General features: G+C 47.8%; 1 protein-coding gene across 1 annotated transcript; it reads left to right on the top strand.

Moving 5' to 3' along the window:
- Positions 1-2357: 2357 nt before the first annotated feature.
- FBXL12 (F-box and leucine rich repeat protein 12) lies at positions 2358-7191 on the top strand. The gene is made up of 3 exons (XM_060630156.3): positions 2358-3648; positions 3766-3838; positions 6238-7191. The coding sequence occupies exons 1-3, from the start codon at positions 3563-3565 to the stop codon at positions 7057-7059; spliced, it is 981 nt and encodes a 326-aa protein (XP_060486139.1). The 5' UTR covers positions 2358-3562; the 3' UTR covers positions 7060-7191.
- The last annotated feature ends 9652 nt before the right edge of the window (positions 7192-16843 follow it).

Below are 16843 nucleotides of genomic sequence, written 5' to 3'. Positions count from 1 at the left end.
ATTTTAATTTTTGCTACTATGAACAATGCTGTCTAAGCATTTGTGTCCTTTTTTTTTTTTAATGTTTATTTTTGAGAGATAGAGCATGAGCAGGGGAGGGGTAGAGAGAGAAGGAGACACAGAATCTGAAGCAGGCTCCAGGCTCTGAGCTGTCAGCACAGAGCCCAACGCGGGGCTTGAACTCACAGACCGCGAGATCATGACCTGAGCCGAAGTCAGATGCTCAACCGACTGAGCCACCCAGGTGCCCCATACTTTGTATTTATTTATGGATAAGTGTGAGCATAGAGATGTATTATTTTTTAACTTTACTGAATTACAGTTGATAGGCAAAATTACACACATTTAATATTTACATCTTAATAAGTTTTGCATGTTTTAAAAATTTTTAATGTTTATTTATGTATTTTTTAAAGTTATTTATATTTAGGGGTGCCTGGGTGGCTCAGTCAGTTAAGCGTCCAACTTTGGCTCGAGTCTTGATCTCATGGTTCATGAGTTCGAGCCCCACATAGGGCTCTCTGCTGTCAGCACAGACCCACTTAAGGTTCTCTATCTCCCTCTTTCTCTGAGCCTCCCCCGCTTGTGGATGCGCACGCTGCTTGTGCACTCTCTTCCCCTTCCCCAAAATAAACATTAAAAACGTTTATTTTTAGTAATCTCTACACCCATTTTAGGGCTCAGACTCAAGACCCTGAGATTGAGAGTCACATGCTCTTCCAACTGAACTATCCAGGAGCCCCTATTTTGCATTAAAAAAAAATTTTTTTAAAGTTTATTTTGAAAGCAAGAAAGCGTGAGTAGGGGAAGGGAGAAAGAGAGGAAAGATCGAGGATCCAAGCAGGCTTGGTGCCATCAGAGTGGAGCCTGACAAGGGGCTCGAACTCATGAACCGAAATATGACCTGAGCCGAAGTCAGTGCTTAACGGACTCACCACCTAAGTGCCCCATGCATTCCTTTTTAAAACAGTTTTCAATGGGGCGCCTGGGTGGCTCAGTCGGTTGAGTGACTGAGTGACCAACCGCGGCTCATATCATGATCTCACAGCTCAGGTCATGATCTCTTAGCTCAGGGGTTCAAGCCCCGTGTTGGGCTCTGTGCTGACAGCTCAGAGCCTGCAGCCTGCTTAGGATTCTGTGTCTCCCTCTCTCTCTGCCCCTAACCCACTCGCATTCTGTCTCTGTTTCTCTCAAAAATAAACAAACATTAAAAAAAATTTTTTTTAAACAGTTTTCAACATCTCCAATTTCTGCACCTGTGTGTATGTATTGAAAACATTTATTGCCATTATAGGCTCTTGGGGATGTGATTTAGCAAAACCTCAAAATTAAATTTCACATGCCCCTTTGACCCATCAAACCAGCTCCTGGTTATTTATCCAATAAAAATAAAAACATGGGATATATGTGTACACGTACATATGTATATAAAATAATGCCTAGCTCCAATACTGTCTGTGGTAACAAATCTGGAACAACTTGAATACTCCTCAATACAGGAATGTTTGAATGAAATTCACTGCCCTTATGAATTGCTAATTTAAAAATGAGTGAGGGGCGCCTGGGTCGCTCAGTCAAACATCTCACTTCAGTTCAGGTCATAATCTTGCGGTCTGGTCCGTGAGTTTGAGCCCCACAGTGGACTCTGTGCCGACAGCTGGGAGCCTGGAACCTGCTTCAGATTCTGTGTCCCCCTCTCTCTCTGCTCCTCCTCCACTTGCACTGTGTCTCTCTCTGTCTCTCAAAAATGAATAAGCGTTACAAAAAAAAAGTTTAAAAATGAGTGATGGGGTACCTGACTGGCTCAGTCAGTGGAGCATGTGACCCTTGATCTCGGGGTTATGGTTTCAAGTCCCACGTTTGGCGTAGCGATTACCTGAAAATAAAATCTTAAAAAAAAAAAAAAAAAAGTGATATGGGTCACCTGGCTGGCTCAGTCGGTAGAGCATGTGACTCTTGATCTCAGAGTTGTGAGTTCAAGCCCCATGTTAGGCATGGAACCTACTTAAAATTACAAAATTTAAAATGTATCTCCAGGTTGTAAATTTAGGACCCACATTGGGTGTAGCGATTGCTTAAAGTATTAAAGGGGGCACTTGGGTGGTTGTTGGTTAAACATCAGACTCCTGATTTCGGCTCAGCTCATGATCTCAAGGTTTGTGAGACTGAGCCCCGTGTTGGACTCTCTTCTGACAGCACAGAGCCTGCTTGGGATTCTCTCTCTCCCTTGCTCTCTGCTTCTACCCTACTCTTTCTTACGTGCATGCACTCTCTCTCTCTCAAAATAAATAAATTTAAAAAAATAATAAAACATAATCCTAGGGGCGCCTGGGGGGCTCAGTTGGTTAAACATCTGACTCTTGATTTCCACTCAGGTCATGAACTCACCTTGTGGGATGAAGCCAGGCATCCCGGCAACATGCTGGGCTTGGAGCCTGCTTGAGATTCTTTCTCTCTGCCCCGCCCCCACACAAGCACGCTCTCAAAAACAAATTTAAAAAAAAATTTATGTTTTTATTTTTGAGAGAGAGACAGAGTGAGAGTGGGGGAAGGGCAGAGAGAGAGGGAGAGGAGACAATCTGAAGCAGGTTCCAGGCTCTGAGCTGTCAGCGCAGAGCCCCACCCGGAGCTTGGACTCACGCACTGCGAGACCATGAGCCGAGCCGAAGTCAGATGCCCATTTACTGAGTCACCCAGGTGCTCCCAAAATGAATGTTTTAGAAGTGAATGATATGCAGTTGGTGGGAGTGTCAACTCCCCCTCTGTGGAGAACAACTTAGCACTATCAATCAGAACGAAAAATTGAACACACCCTTTAACAAGCTGTTTCAGTTCTACAAATTTATTCATGTTCATAGGCATCAAAAAGCATTACTAGGTTTAAAAACAAGTTAGGGCCTCGCTCTCCTTTAGGCCAGCCGCTGGTCGTCCCGCCCCAACCCCGCGGTCAAGGCGCCCCAATGCTTGAGCGCGCCTTCCGGGCTTGGCCTTGGGGTCTGTAAGCCCGGCGCTCCGAAGACTCGCCGCGCTCCGGGCCTGTCACCGCACTTAACGCCCACCCGGGGCCGCCAGTCAACAACCGAGCCACTTTTTCCAGGCTGGATCCCAGTCCCCAGCCCCGCCTCGAGCCTTGTTCCCGCCCTTAATCCCGCTCCGTGGTTTAGTTCCAGCCCCTAGCTCATCCCTAGGTCTCCCGTCACCCCACCAGGCTTGCCCTCGGGTCCCTAGTCACTGCCCCGTCAAGCCTCCGGGCTCTGCCCTAACCTCAGCCCCGCCCACAGCCTTGTCCCCGCCTCCGGGTGCGTCACCGCCTCAGCCACGCCTTCCGGGCTCAGGCCTGGTTCCCAGCGTGTCCCCTGCGCTCCATCCAGATAGTGGGCGGGTCTGTCGCCGGGGCCCAACCCTGTCCCCGCGAGAGAAAAGCTGAAACTCTCCGCCGGCTGCTGGAGGCGGCGGCCTCCGCCTTGCCGGCACCCCCAGCCACCCTCCGCCTGCTGGCCCCCGGAGGGTGAGATCGTGAATCCCCTTACAGCCACAAGCGGAAGTGCGTGTCGGCGGGATCATGGCGACTTTGGCGGACCTGCCGGACTCAGTCCTGTTAGAGATCTTCTCTTACCTCCCGGTCCGGGATCGAATTCGCATCTCCAGGTGCGGCCCCGCCCCGCGGGTGGGGGGAAGAGCCGGGCGGGGGGAGCACCCGGAGATGCGAATCCGGTCCCCGGGGGGCCGCGGTTAGTTTTTTAACGGCGGGTCCCCTCCCCCCAGGGTTTGTCACCGCTGGAAGAGGCTGGTGGACGACCGGTGGCTCTGGCGACACGTCGACCTGACTCTGTACACGGTACACGGGGTCGACCGGGCGGGCATGGGCCGCGGTGGGGTCTCTGCGCCGCAAGGACCACTCCTTGCACCCTAGAGTTCGAGCTTGGCAGTCCAGGGTGCATCCCGGCAGCGTCCCTTAGCTGCCCTTCGGTGACCTCCTGGCCTGTTTCCCCATTTCCAAAATGAGGATAGCCAAGTTCGTTCAGGGAGCTTAGAGCAGTGTCTGGCGTACGGTGAGCCTATGACAAATGCCTCTTGATTACATTAGCTATTAATGAGTTTTTCTGGAGAAATCATTCTCCAGATTCAACTTAATTTCCAGAATTTATTTACTGAGTATTGCAACTGAACCTTTTCCACGTTTTCCCATTTGCATTGTATTTTTCTTGTTTTCTTATGAACTATTTCAAATATACAGAGAAATGTATAGAGGATAATCTGAAACAACTATGTACTTACCACCTAGATTTAACCCATTTTAACCTTTAGTCTTTTTTTTTTTTTTTTTTTTTAAGTTTATTTAGTTTGAGAGACAGAACAGAGCGAGCAGGGGAGGAGCAGAGGGAGAGAGAGGGAGAGAGAATTCCAAGCAGGCTCTGCACTCTGAGCGTGGAGCCCAACCTGGGGCTCAAACCCACCAATGTGGGATCATGACCTAAGCTGAAATCAAGAGTCCAATGCTTAAAGGACTGCGCCACACAGGCGCCCCAAACTTTTGGTCATTTTTGCTGCAGATCGTGTGAGACATACATGCAAAGACTTATGTATATGCATATGCATACATCATTTATAGATGTATTCATTGCATTTTTTGAAACCCTTCTCAGAGGTAACCACTATTATAAAATGGATTTGTAGTATTCCTTTCATGTTTTTATTTACTTCCTGTGTGACTACCCATAAGCAATATACAATTTTGTTAATGTGTTTCTAAAGTTGAAATAATGCTGTTCTGTCTAGGTAATTAAATGCTATTTATTATATATCCACCGATGGCTTTATTTACACAACATTGCTTTTGACACATGTAAATCTAGCTCATTCCTTTCAACTTGTTAGGTGAATATACCACAATTTGTTTACCTGTTTTCCTGTTGACAGACCTTTAGGTTATTTCCAACTTTTTACTCTCACAAACAGTGTTATAAAATAGTGTCAAACTTCACCGTGTATATGAATCACCTAAAGATCTTGTTAAAGTGCTGATTCTGGGGCACCTGGCTGGCTGATTCAGTAGAGTATGTGACTCTTGATCTCGGGATTGTGAGTTCAAGCCCCATGTTGGGTGTAGAGATTACTTAAAAATAAAAATCTTAAAAAATAATTTAAGAAAATAATAAAATGCTGATTCTGATTCAGTGAGCTGGGTGGGGCCCCAGATTCTGATTTTCTAACAGCCCCTCAGGTTTTATGCTATGCACAAATTTTACACTATTCAGTTTCTTTTTTCTCTCTTCTTTCTTGTTTTGTTTTATGTTTATTTTTTGAGGGAGAGAGCGCAAGCAGGGGAGGGGCAGAGAGAGAATCCAAAGCAGGCTCCATTCTTGCTATCAGCACAGAGGCTGACGTGGGGCTCAAACCAATGAACTGTGAGACCATGACCTGAGCTGAAGTGGACACTCAGTGGAGCCACCCAGGCACCCCTACCGTCTTTTTAAAAAAAGGTTAAATGTACATACAATGAAATGCAAGGTGCTTCCACTTACATTTTGTTTGTTTTGCAGTAATTAACTTCCTGGGGTTAAGTTTTGCAGTTTTCACCATTACTAGGTTGTGATTTTTGTTATTATTTTTTTTATTTTTTTATGCTTATTTATTTTTGAGATAGAGAGAGAGAGAGAGAGCAGGGGAGGGGCAGAGAGAGGGAGACACAGCATCTGAATCAGGCTCTAGGCTTCAAGCTGTCAGCACAGAGCCGAATGTGGGGCTTGAACTCACGAACTGTGAGATCATGACCTGAGCTGAAGTTGGACGCTGAACCGACTGAGCCACCTAGATGCCCCTATTATTATTATTTTTAAGATGACTTTAATTTACTCTGGACAGTTGTAGCCTTTTTCAGTTGGGCTTTGTGTTGCTTATTCCTAGTGGCAGTGGCCACGAAGAAAGGGATAAATGCTGGTGACTTGTTCTGCTTTCTTACTTACAAAGACCCCACTCTGTTGCTGAAGACAGATCTGTTATGATCTTCCCTTTTCTCTCAGTGCTTTTGTTCAAACCTAGAAGTCAAAACGATGGGGTTCACTTGGCCTGTTACTCCTGGGGAGGTGCACGGTGAGGTGAGGCTGGCAGGGGTCGGGCAGAAGCCCAGGGGAGCACTAGTGCCCCAGCTGGGGCTGGTCCGTCTCCAGGCAGGCAGGGGCCTTGGGATATTCTCTGTATCTCTCACCCTGTCACCCCCGCCTCTGGCTCTTACAGATGCGGCCTAAAGTCATGTGGCACCTCCTTCGCCGCTACATGGCATCTCGGGTCTGTTCCCTGCGGGTGGGCGGCTACCTGTTCTCAGGCTCCCAGGCCCCCCGGCTGTCCCCCGCCTTGATGAGGGCCCTGGGCCAGAAGTGCCCTAACCTGAAGCGTCTCTGCCTGCACGTGGCTGACCTGAGCATGGTGCCCATCACCAGCCTGCCCTGCACCCTGAGGACCCTGGAGCTGCACAGCTGCGAGATCTCCATGGCCTGGCTCCTCAAGGAGCAGGACCCCACCGTGCTGCCCTTGCTCGAGTGCATCGTGCTGGACCGGGTCCCTGCCTTCCGTGATGAGCACCTGCAGGGCCTGACGCGCTTCCGCGCCCTGCGGTCGCTGGTGCTGGGCGGTACCTACCGCGTGACCGAGACGGGGCTGGATGCGGGCCTCCAGGAGCTGGGCTACCTGCAGAGGCTGGAGGTGCTGGGCTGCACCCTCTCAGCTGACAGCACCCTCCTGGCCATCAGTCGCCACCTCCGAGATGTGCGGAAGATCCGGCTGACCGTGAGGGGCCTCTCTGCCCCCGGCCTGTCCGTCTTGGAGGGCATGCCAGCCCTGGAGAGTCTGTGCTTGCTGGGCCCTCTCATCACCCCAGAAATGCCTTCCCCGGCTGAAATCCTCTCTTCCTGCCTCGCCATGCCCAAGCTCAGGGTCCTTGAGCTGCAGGGGCTGGGGTGGGAGGATCAGGAGGCCGAGAGGATCCTGTGTAAGGGGCTGCCCCACTGTATGGTCATCGTCAGGGCCTGCCCCAAAGAGTCCATGGACTGGTGGATGTGACTGCACCACCCATCCATGTTGGCTCTCATGGGTGAGCCCCAGACCCTCTGGACAGCACCTTGCAGAGGGCCCGTAACCAGGTTGAGAGAGCCCAAAGCCACAAGGTAGAACGAAGGCCTTGGGGCCTCTGGACAGTTGGAATCCCTGTTTGCCAGTTGTTTGGCCTCTGTGACATCAGCCAGCTTCTCGGAGGGCCTATCCCCACATCTGGAAGTGGGGAAGATCATAGCTACCTCATGGTTATGTCGCGAAGCCTTACTCTTTACCAGCCCCTGGGCCAAAAAGGTCCTCGACGATGGGTCATTCTCAGGAACAGAATGGATGGAGCAGGGTGGGGTTAAGAGTTAGGGGGAGCTGAGGGGCCAGGGCCCCTTTAGGAGGCCTGGCAAGACTACCTATGCATGTGCACCCCCACGCTGACACGCCATTGATACACGAGGGATGCGATGAGAAAGCCCAGGAAGACTTCTGCTTTGACGATTGAAAGTGTCAGTGAAGGTTCTCAGTTGTACTTTCGGTATTTTGGTATTCTATATTTTCAAATTTTTCCACAATATATATATTATTTTGCTATTAAAGAAAAATAATTTTTTTCCCCCAAAAGCATTTGGTTTATTCATTCAACAAACGTTTCTTGCCTGCCCACTATTTTGCAAGCACTGGTCGAAGCCCTGGGGCTGCAGCAGTGAACAAAACAAGACCTGAGCAGACGGCAGGGTCGACCTGCAGGTGAACACATTGATGGGATGGTTTTAAAGACTGGGACAATTAAAAAAATTTTTTTAATGTTTATTTTTGAGAGAGAGAGAGAGACAGCGTGTGAGCAGATGAGGGGCAGAGAAAGAGAGAGGGAGACAGAATTCGAAGCAGGCTCCTGGAGCCTGGAGCTGAGCTGTCAGCACAGCGCCCGACGCGGGGCCCAAAATCCCAGACCACAAGATCACAACCTGAGCCGAAGTCGGACGCTTCGCCGACTGAGCCACCCGGGCGCCCTGAGACTGAGACGGTTTTGAAGTAGGCTCACATGATGGAGGTGCCTGTGCCTGGTGGAGTGGGTGGGGCAAGCCTGTCAAGTTTGGAGACCTGAGGGGTGAGGAGGAACCCCCTCTGGGAAGTGCGGGGGGGGGGGGGGAAAGGCGGCCAAGACACTGGCTGAGATAGGGATGAGTTTGACCTCTTTCAAGATCAGGAAGAAGATCTGCGTGGCTGAGGGAAGAAGAGGTGAGCAATAGGAAGCGAAGTCAGCTGATGGGGTGAGGTTGGAGGGTCCCCACAGGTGGCACAGGCTTTAGGGGTTCAGAAAGCAGCAACTCCTTTTCCTGCCCGTTGAGTCTGAGCCACTTGAAAGATGCAGGTGGCAGGCCGATAGTGATCAGGAGAGGAGTGTCGCTTCTGACCCGAGCTGGGGAGGAGGGCGTGTACGAACGCGACAGGATCACCACCTGCCCACTGGCCCAGCTTGCCTGCTCCGTGGTGGGCCAGAGCCAGAAGAGAAGATGGGGTTGAACTGATACCCTTGGTTCCGTGTTCCAAGCTCACTTCTCAGAGGACCTGGTGTCTCTCTCATGCTTTCCCGCTAGGGGGTGGAGGAGAAATTCTCCATCTGGCCACCTGAGGACTATGGTATGAGTGCTCATCCAGTGTGGCCACGGTGAGTGTCTACCTGTCCCGTGCTGATCAAATCTGGCAGCTCCAGGCCAGGGCACCTGGGGGACTGGATTGTTCCAGGCTGGGGCACTGGTACTGAAGAGGTGTCTTTCTCCCGGTCTCACCCGATTTCAGTGACCCCTTTCTGGGCTTAGCTCGGAGGGCTGGTAGGGTTATGGCAGAGCCTGACCACCGCCTTCGTGACCAGGGGCCAGGGGCTTGAGGATGCCCTCTGTTATGAAATGTACCTGAGATCTGTCTTAATCACATATGGTGGGGACGCCCGGGTGGCTCAGTGAGTTGAGTGGCCAACTTCAACTCAGGTCAGGATCTCATGGTTCGCGGGTTCAAACTCGGCGTCGGGCTCTGTGCTCACAGCTCAGAGCCAGGAGCCTGCTTCAGATTCTGTGCCTCCCTCTCTCTCTCTGCGCCTCCCCCACTCATGCTCTGCCTCCTTCTCTCAAAAATAAATAAACATAAAAAAATCTTTTTTCAAAAATCACGTACGGCGATGGACACGGAGACAAGTGTCTTTGGAAGAAAACTTGATTACAGTAAAACCTTGGTTTGCGAGCACAGTTTGTTCTGGAAACATGCTTGTAATCCAAAGCACTTGTATATCAAAGCGAATTTCCCCAGAAGAATGGAAACTCAGATGATTCATTCCACAACCCAAAAATATTTATATAAAAATGATTACAATACTGTAATATAATACAAAATAGTAAAGAAAATGCAAAATATAAATAAATAAATTAACCTGCACTTACCTTTGAAAACCTTCACGGCTGGTGTGGGGGAGACAAGAGAGAGGAGGGTGATTGTGTAGGACGACCGACTTTCACTATCACTAATGGAATCACTGCTCTTGGCTCCATGGAATCTCTTTCTTGTGCAACTTTAACAAGGAACTTAGCCAATGACACTTGCTTTTGCCTCCTTCTGAGGATTTCGCCGAGATGTGGCATCGCATTGTCATTAAGCAGATTCCTCGCTCGCACTGCTACAGCCTTATTCGGGTGGTGCTTTTCTACAAAATCTTGCACTGTTTCCCACATTTTACATGTCTCCCTAATCTCATTTGGGGTGAGGGATTCCTCCGCCTTTTCCTCCACCTCCTCCTCTGCAGACGAGATCTCATCCATAACCTCTTGCTGTTGCTTGCGATGCGGATCCATCAGCCATCAGTGGTCAGCTCCTGGCCATGTTCCTGCACCAGCTCTTGAATGACATCCTCATTCATCTCCAGTCCCCCCCTTGGTCTTCCCCAAGGACACAATTTCATCGACCACCGGTGGCTCCTGTTCATGAGCAAGCCCCTCTAAGTCATATCTAAGAACACAATCAGGCCACAGTTTTCTCCAAGCAGAATTGAGGGTTCTCTTGGCGATCCCATCCCAGGCTCTGTCGATGATCTTGAGGCAGTTCACGATGTGGAAATGATTTTTCCAAAACTCTTGGAGGGTAAGGTTTGTTCCTTGGGCCACCTCGAAGCATCGCTGAAATAGTGCTTTAGTGTAAAGCTTTTTAAAGTTCGCAACGACCTGCTGATCCATGGGCTGGAGGACTGGAGTGGTGTTGGGAGGAAGGAACTTGACCTTAATGAACTTGAATTCCTCTAGTAAGTCATCCTCGAAGCCTGGAGGATGAGGAGGGGCATTATCCATAACCAGCAAGGCTTTGAGTGGCAGATTCTTTCCTAAAAGGTACAGTACTTGTGATTCCCAAGAGGAGGGGAATGTCTCACAGAGCCATTATGGGGAAAAACCATAATGGGGTCTGTAGGAGGCAGGAGAAGTAGGAGGAAAGCACAGGCATGAGCCTTTATTATGGTTTTTTCAGGAAGAAATAGGCGAGGCAGGGTAGGCAAGCTGAACAAGCTTAGAATTGGCTACTTTGAATAATTTTGGTGGGCTCTAGGCTCTAGAGGCCATTCCTAGTTGTCTGCTACTTGGCCCTGGTGTGATTTAGGGCAGAGGAAATATTGGCTTGCTGTGTTAGGAGATAACAGAGGTAGTTGGATTGGCTGGTTTGCATATGAAAGTGTGCTCAAAAGCAAGTTGTTTCCTATCTCTAGGAATTACCCAACCCTCAGAGGGGTGGTCCTGAGCCAGGTTTGCAAGGCCCTAAGGTGTCAAAGCATCACAAAATATAGAAAATTAAAAACAGGATGAATACACCCTCCATTGGAAGTAAAGGGCAATCACAAGAACTAACATTTCTCGAGTGTCTATTTTGTGTCAGGTACTATGCTCAGTCCTTCATGCATGGACTTTTACCAGCAGCCCAGTGAGGAAGGTACAGAGGAGGAAACTGAGGCACAGAGAAGTTAAGTTGCCCAAAGTCACACAACTAGAGAAGTAGCAGAACTGAGTAATCTTATCCTACAGTCCTAACCATTAGGCAAAACTGCCTAGCTGATAGGTAGCAGTTCTAAAAGCCTGGCCCAACAGTTGTGCCCCATCAGGGGACAAAGACTAGACATATAAATTTTTGCATAGCTTGGGGCGCCTAGGTGGCTCAGTTGGTTAAGTGTCCGACTTCGGCCTAGGTCATGATCTCACGGTTCGTGAGTTCGGGCCCCGCGTCGGGCTCTGTGCTGACAGCTCAGAGCCTGGAGCTTGCTTAGGATTCTCTGTGCCCCTCTCTCTCTGCCCCTCCCCTGCTCATGCCCTGTCTCTCTCTGTCTCAAAAATAATAAAAATATTTAAAAATAAATGAATAAATTTTTGCATAGCTCTACTGAGGTATAATTCATAGCAATTTTGATGCTTTTATGATCATTATGAAGCATTATGATGATTTTAGGATTTATTCAAGCTCTTGTAGGAATCAAAACTTTGTTCCTGAGTAGTATTCCATCATGTGACTATAATAGCATAATTTGTTACCCATTCACCTTTGATGGATATTTGTGTTAAAGCACATATATCTTGTTAAAATAATTTTTCTGATATAAAAAATAATATATGCCTGTGAAGAATTTTAACAGTACAGAAAGGATACCTCTTTCTAATCCCAGGCCCCAGAGGAAATCACTGTGAGAAGTTTGAGGTAGCCTTCTAGAATTTTGTCTACTATTGGGAGTTTGGAGAAAAATCAAAGACATTAAAAAAATTTTTTTTAATGTTTATTTTGAGAGAGAGAGAGAGGGAGAGAGACAGAACGCAAGGGAGGAGTACGAACTCATGAACTGTGAGATCATGACCTGAGCCGAAGTTGGATGCTTAACCAACTGACCACCCAGGCACCCCGCCCTTCCTTTTCTCCCTTTTTCAATAACCCTTTTGAATGACGTCTCTTTACCAATGTCCAGAATTATTTTTCACAATGATAAAGAAACAAAAATCCCTTGGGTCATTTTTGACTCTTTGCTCTAAAACTGCACAAATCCATCAGCAGATAGCCATTGGCTCTGCCTTAATTTTAGCACCAGAGTGGATCCCACTCCCTCCATTCTCCCCAGCCACCTTTGTCCAGCCATCTCCATCTGTCACTGGGATTATTGCCTTAACTTTCTAATGGTCCTCGCTGATTCTATCTTTTCTTCCCTAGAGTCACACAAAAGACAAAGAGAATTTTATTTTATTTATTTAAAGTTTTTTAAATGTTTATTTTTGAAGGAGAGAGAGAAGACAGAGCATGAATGGGGGAGGGGCAGAGAGAGAGGGAGACACAGAATCCGAAGCAGGTTCCAGGCTCTGAGCTGTCAGCACAGAGCCCGACGCGGGGCTCGAACTCACGAACCGCGAGATCATGACCTGAGCCGAAGTCTGACACTCAACCAGCTGAGCCACCCAGGTGCCCCAAAGAGAATTTTAAAAATAGACATCAGGTCATGTTGCTCCTGGAACTCAAAACTCTTCAGGGTCTCCTCCATTGCTCTCAAGGTAACACCCACAATTCTTAGAGTTGCTCAGATGGCCTTGTATGATCTGACTTCATTGCTTCTCTGACTTCACTTCCAATTAGTCTCCAACCTGCCCGACTCACTTCAAACATTTTAGACACTGGACTTCTGATGTTGCCTACTTTTTAAAAGTTTATTTATTTACTTTGAGGGAGAGAAAGAGAGAGAGAGAGAGAGAGAGAGAGAGAGAGAGAATGAATCCCAAGCAGGGTCTGCACTGTCAGTACAGAGCCTGATGCAGGACTCGAACTCAGAAACTGTGAGATCATGACCTAAGCCATAATCAAGAGTCGGATGGTTAACTGACTGAAATACCCAGGTGCCCCTCTGCTGTCGTTTTAAAGGCCAAACCTCTCCTACCTCAGGACCTTTGCACTTGTTCATTCTCCAGAAACTCACACTCATTCCCTGAATTCCTCCAACCAGATGGCTGGGGGGTGTACATGGTTCTGGGCCTTAGTTTTCTCATCTGTCAAACTATTCTTTCTCTTTACCTCAAACACCAGGCAGATCTTATAACCAAAGGTATAGTGGGAAGGGAAAATGCTTTTCAAAGTGAGAACTGTTGGGGTGTCTGGCTGGCTCCCTTGGTTAAGCGACCGACTCTTGATTTTGGCTCAGGTCACCATCTCTCTGTTGGTGGGATGGAGTCCCAGGAGAGGCTCTGCACCGACAGCACGGATCCTGCTTGGGATTCTCTCTTACTCTCTCTCTCTGCCCTTCCCCTGCTCTCTCTGTCTCTCTCTCAGAAATAAATAAATCAACATTTAATGTGAGAACTGTTGCCCTTAAAAACAAAACTGGCGGTTATTTTATCAGCAAAAGATGGGCTTATTTAGGAACAGCAAAAATTTGCAACCCCAGGCCCAGGCAAACCATGGCAAAACCATAGGTAAGTCCCCACAATAAAGGAAGGTAGCTCTTTTTATAGAGGAAAAAGGGGGAGTGGGGAGGGGCTTTTATAAATTAAAAGTGAATTGGAATAAATTGGGAGTTTGAAGTATAGTGGCTTCTCATTGACTGAGCTGTTGCTGGGGGAGGAAAAAGCTTCCTTCCTCTTGCTGGGATACTAAAGGAGTACTTACTTACAAGGTCCCTCTCTTCCTGTTGGACCTACAATTGACTAGCGCTGGGCATGAAAGCTCTCCCTGCTGGTCTCCCAACTCCATTCTAAATGAGGTTTCCTTTTATTCGTTTTCACAAACCTTTCCAATAGGGAAGTAAAGTTTTATAGTTGGTTTTAAGAGCTACTTGAGATAGAGTGTAATACCCTCAATCACCAGAAGATGGCAGCACGTCACCGGATTTGCCACGTAGATAATTGTACCCTCACAATATAGGAATTAGGAGACGTTGGTAGTATTTATACACCTCGTAAAATGGAAGGAATGTATACTTGTCGGGCATCTACTGTATGGGCTGGATACTCTTATTTACACTTGTGACTTAAGTCAGAGCACGTCCCCCATCTCTCAGAACTCCCCCAAAACAATCAAATGGGAAATGAAACAAAAAATTAAATGTATATATATAGTGTCTAGGAGTGAACCTAACTGAAAGATACAACCCACTGAAGAAGAAAATTTAAAAACTTTAAGGCCCTAAGGAAGGAACGGGATGAATGGAGGTGTGATCCACTTTGTGGACTGACAGATACTTTTGTAAACCTGGTGTTCTGTCACAGAGTCTCGGAAGGAATGACAAAAGAAGCAAAAAAAGCTTTTATTGGGCATCCTGAGGACGGGCCCACTGAGAGTGAGGCCCGCCCAAGCCCTGCCCTCACACCTGGTCCTCATCCGGTTTTCGTCCCCTGAGACCGGAAGCCCCCTTAGCCCTGCCCACAACGCACTACGCTTACCCTCAAGCCCCGCCTTCTAGGATTGGTCTTCACCCGCCCTCCCGCCACGCCCCCAAGGACTTGTCTCAGGCCAAGCCACGCCCCCAGGCACTGTCCCCGCCCCTGCCCCGCCCACTAATCCTCCTACTCCTTCCTGGCTGGGCGGATTTAAGACCCTTGCCTGCCCGCTGGCTTCTTCAAGCTCTGCCCTCCTCCGACCCCGCTGGGCGGGAGCCCTGGCGACCCGCGCCATCTCGGCTCACAAAACCGGAAGCAGAAGTGTCTGTCAGCCGGGCGCCGCCGCAGGCTGCATCGCTTCTGGGGCATATGGGAGCGCCCAGCTCTGGTGTCGCCTGGAGGGTCTGGCTCGAAAGATCCGGGGCCAAAGGGCAGGTCCGGTCAGTCCCTTGCGGCGCGTTTCCCGAGAGACTTCCGGATCCACCGCTCTTCCCGGCCGGCGGGGTCCGGGTTGCTGTGGTGTGGTGGAAGTAATGGGTCCAGATGACTCTGGACCTCAGTTTTCTCATCTGCTGCTCCTTCCATCTCCCCGCTGCTCCTTTGCCCCAAGCACTAGGCTGATGTTATAACCCAAAAGTATAGTGGGGCAGGAAAAGGGATTTTCTTTTCTTTTTAAAAGAGAACTTTTATTTTAATTTTTACTTGAAAAAAACTGTTAATTTTTTTAAATTTACATCCAAGTTGGTTAACATGTAGTGTAATAATGATTTCCGAAGTAGAATTGAGTGATTCATCACTTACATATAACACCCAGAGCTCATGCCAACAAATGTCCTCCTTAGTGCCCCTTGCCCTTTAATGAGAACTTTTAAAAGGACATGAGCATGGATGATCTTAAAAACATGTTGTATGAAAAGAAGCCTTGCTCCAGTGTATATATGATTCTATTTAATGTTTATTTAACTTTTTGAGAGAGAGAGAGAGACAGAGCTCCGGGGGGGGGGGGGGGGGGGGGGGGCAGAGAGACAGGAAGACACAGAATTGGAAGCAGGCTCCAGGCTCTGAGCTGTCAGCACAGAGCCCAGTGCGGGGGTTTTAACCCATGAGCAGTGAGATCATGACCTAAGCTGAAGTTGGACGCTTAACTGACAGAGCCACCCAGGCACCCCAAAAGTTCTTAAAAATTTAAACTATAGGGGGCACTTGGCTGGCTCAGTTTGTGTAACATGCAACTCTTGATCTTGGGGTTGTGAGTTTGAGCCCCATGTTGGGTATAGAGATTACTTAAAAATAAAATCTTTAATGATAAATAAAATCTTAAAAAATAAAATAAAATTTAAACTATAAATTTGTTTCCTGTTGTGAAAATAAAGGGAAACCTCACTAAAATGGCGTCAGGAGGCCAGAAGGGATAGGTCTAACTCTACTACTCCATGTTAACTACAGGAAGAACTGTCACAGCCCCAACAGGGAATGATGTACATTGTGTCTCATGCAAGAAATTGACTACCCAGGCAACTCAGCAGATGGGAAACTCATCACTCTCAACTCTTGCTTTTGTCTGTCAGTCAGACTGATTCAAAACAACCCCTCCCAATTTACTCTTTTCCATGAAATAACATTCCTCTACTTTGTTGGGCTATACTATGGTTTTTGCCATTGTTTGCTTGTCCCAAATTGTAATTGTTGGCCATTCTTGAATAAATCTATATTTTGCTAGTAAAATAATTTTTAAGGTCAACTTTTTTTTTTTTTGGTATTTCTTATTTTAAAAAATTTAATGTTTATTATTTTGGGGAGAGAGGGCAGGGCAAAGAGAGAGGGAGAGACAAAATCTGAAGGAGGATCCAGGCTCTGAGCTCTCAGCACAGAGCCTTACATGGGGCTTGAGCTCATGGATGGTAAGATCATGACCTGAGCCAAAGTCAGACTTTTTTTTTTTTTTTAATTTTTTTTTTTAACATTTATTTATTTTTGAGACAGAGACAGAGCATGAATGGGGGAGGGTCAGAGAGAGGGAGACACAGAATCTGAAACCGGCTCCAGGCTCTGAGCTGTCAGCACAGAGCCCGATGCAGGGCTTGAACTCACGAACCGCGAGATCATGACCTGAGCGGAAGTTGGACGCTTAACCGACTGAGCCACCCAGGCGCCCCCAAAGACAGACTCTTAACAGAGCCACCCAGGAGCCCCTTTTTAAGAGGTTTAAAAAGAAATGATTGAATGAATCTCCACAGGATTCAGTTTGTAAACATACTAGAAATAGTACATTCCAACGTGGCACTCACATAGGAAATGTTTTCTTGTATGTTTGTTTTACCATCTGTCTTCCTCCCCAGTTGAAAAAAGAGTTCTGTGAAGGCATGACTTGAATAAATGAAAGGAAAAGCATTATCAAGGGAAGTGATGGTTGGGGCATTTGGCTGGCTCAG

The sequence above is a fragment of the Panthera onca genome, chromosome A2 (genome assembly GCF_046562875.1).
Source record: "Panthera onca isolate mPanOnc1 chromosome A2, mPanOnc1 haplotype 2, whole genome shotgun sequence".
NCBI lineage: Eukaryota > Metazoa > Chordata > Mammalia > Carnivora > Felidae > Panthera > Panthera onca.
Note: the sequence above shows the minus strand (reverse complement) of the source record. Positions and strands in the feature narration are given on the sequence as shown.

Excerpts from the sequence above, each read along its gene's own strand:
- FBXL12 (XM_060630156.3), top strand. The coding sequence starts at position 3,563 with ATGGCGACTTTGGCGGACCTGCCGGACTCAGTCCTGTTAGAGATCTTC. Across the intron at positions 3,649-3,765 it reads GATCGAATTCGCATCTCCAG|GGTTTGTCACCGCTGGAAGA; the intron begins GTGCGGCCCCGC and ends CCCTCCCCCCAG. Across the intron at positions 3,839-6,237 it reads TCGACCTGACTCTGTACACG|ATGCGGCCTAAAGTCATGTG; the intron begins GTACACGGGGTC and ends TGGCTCTTACAG.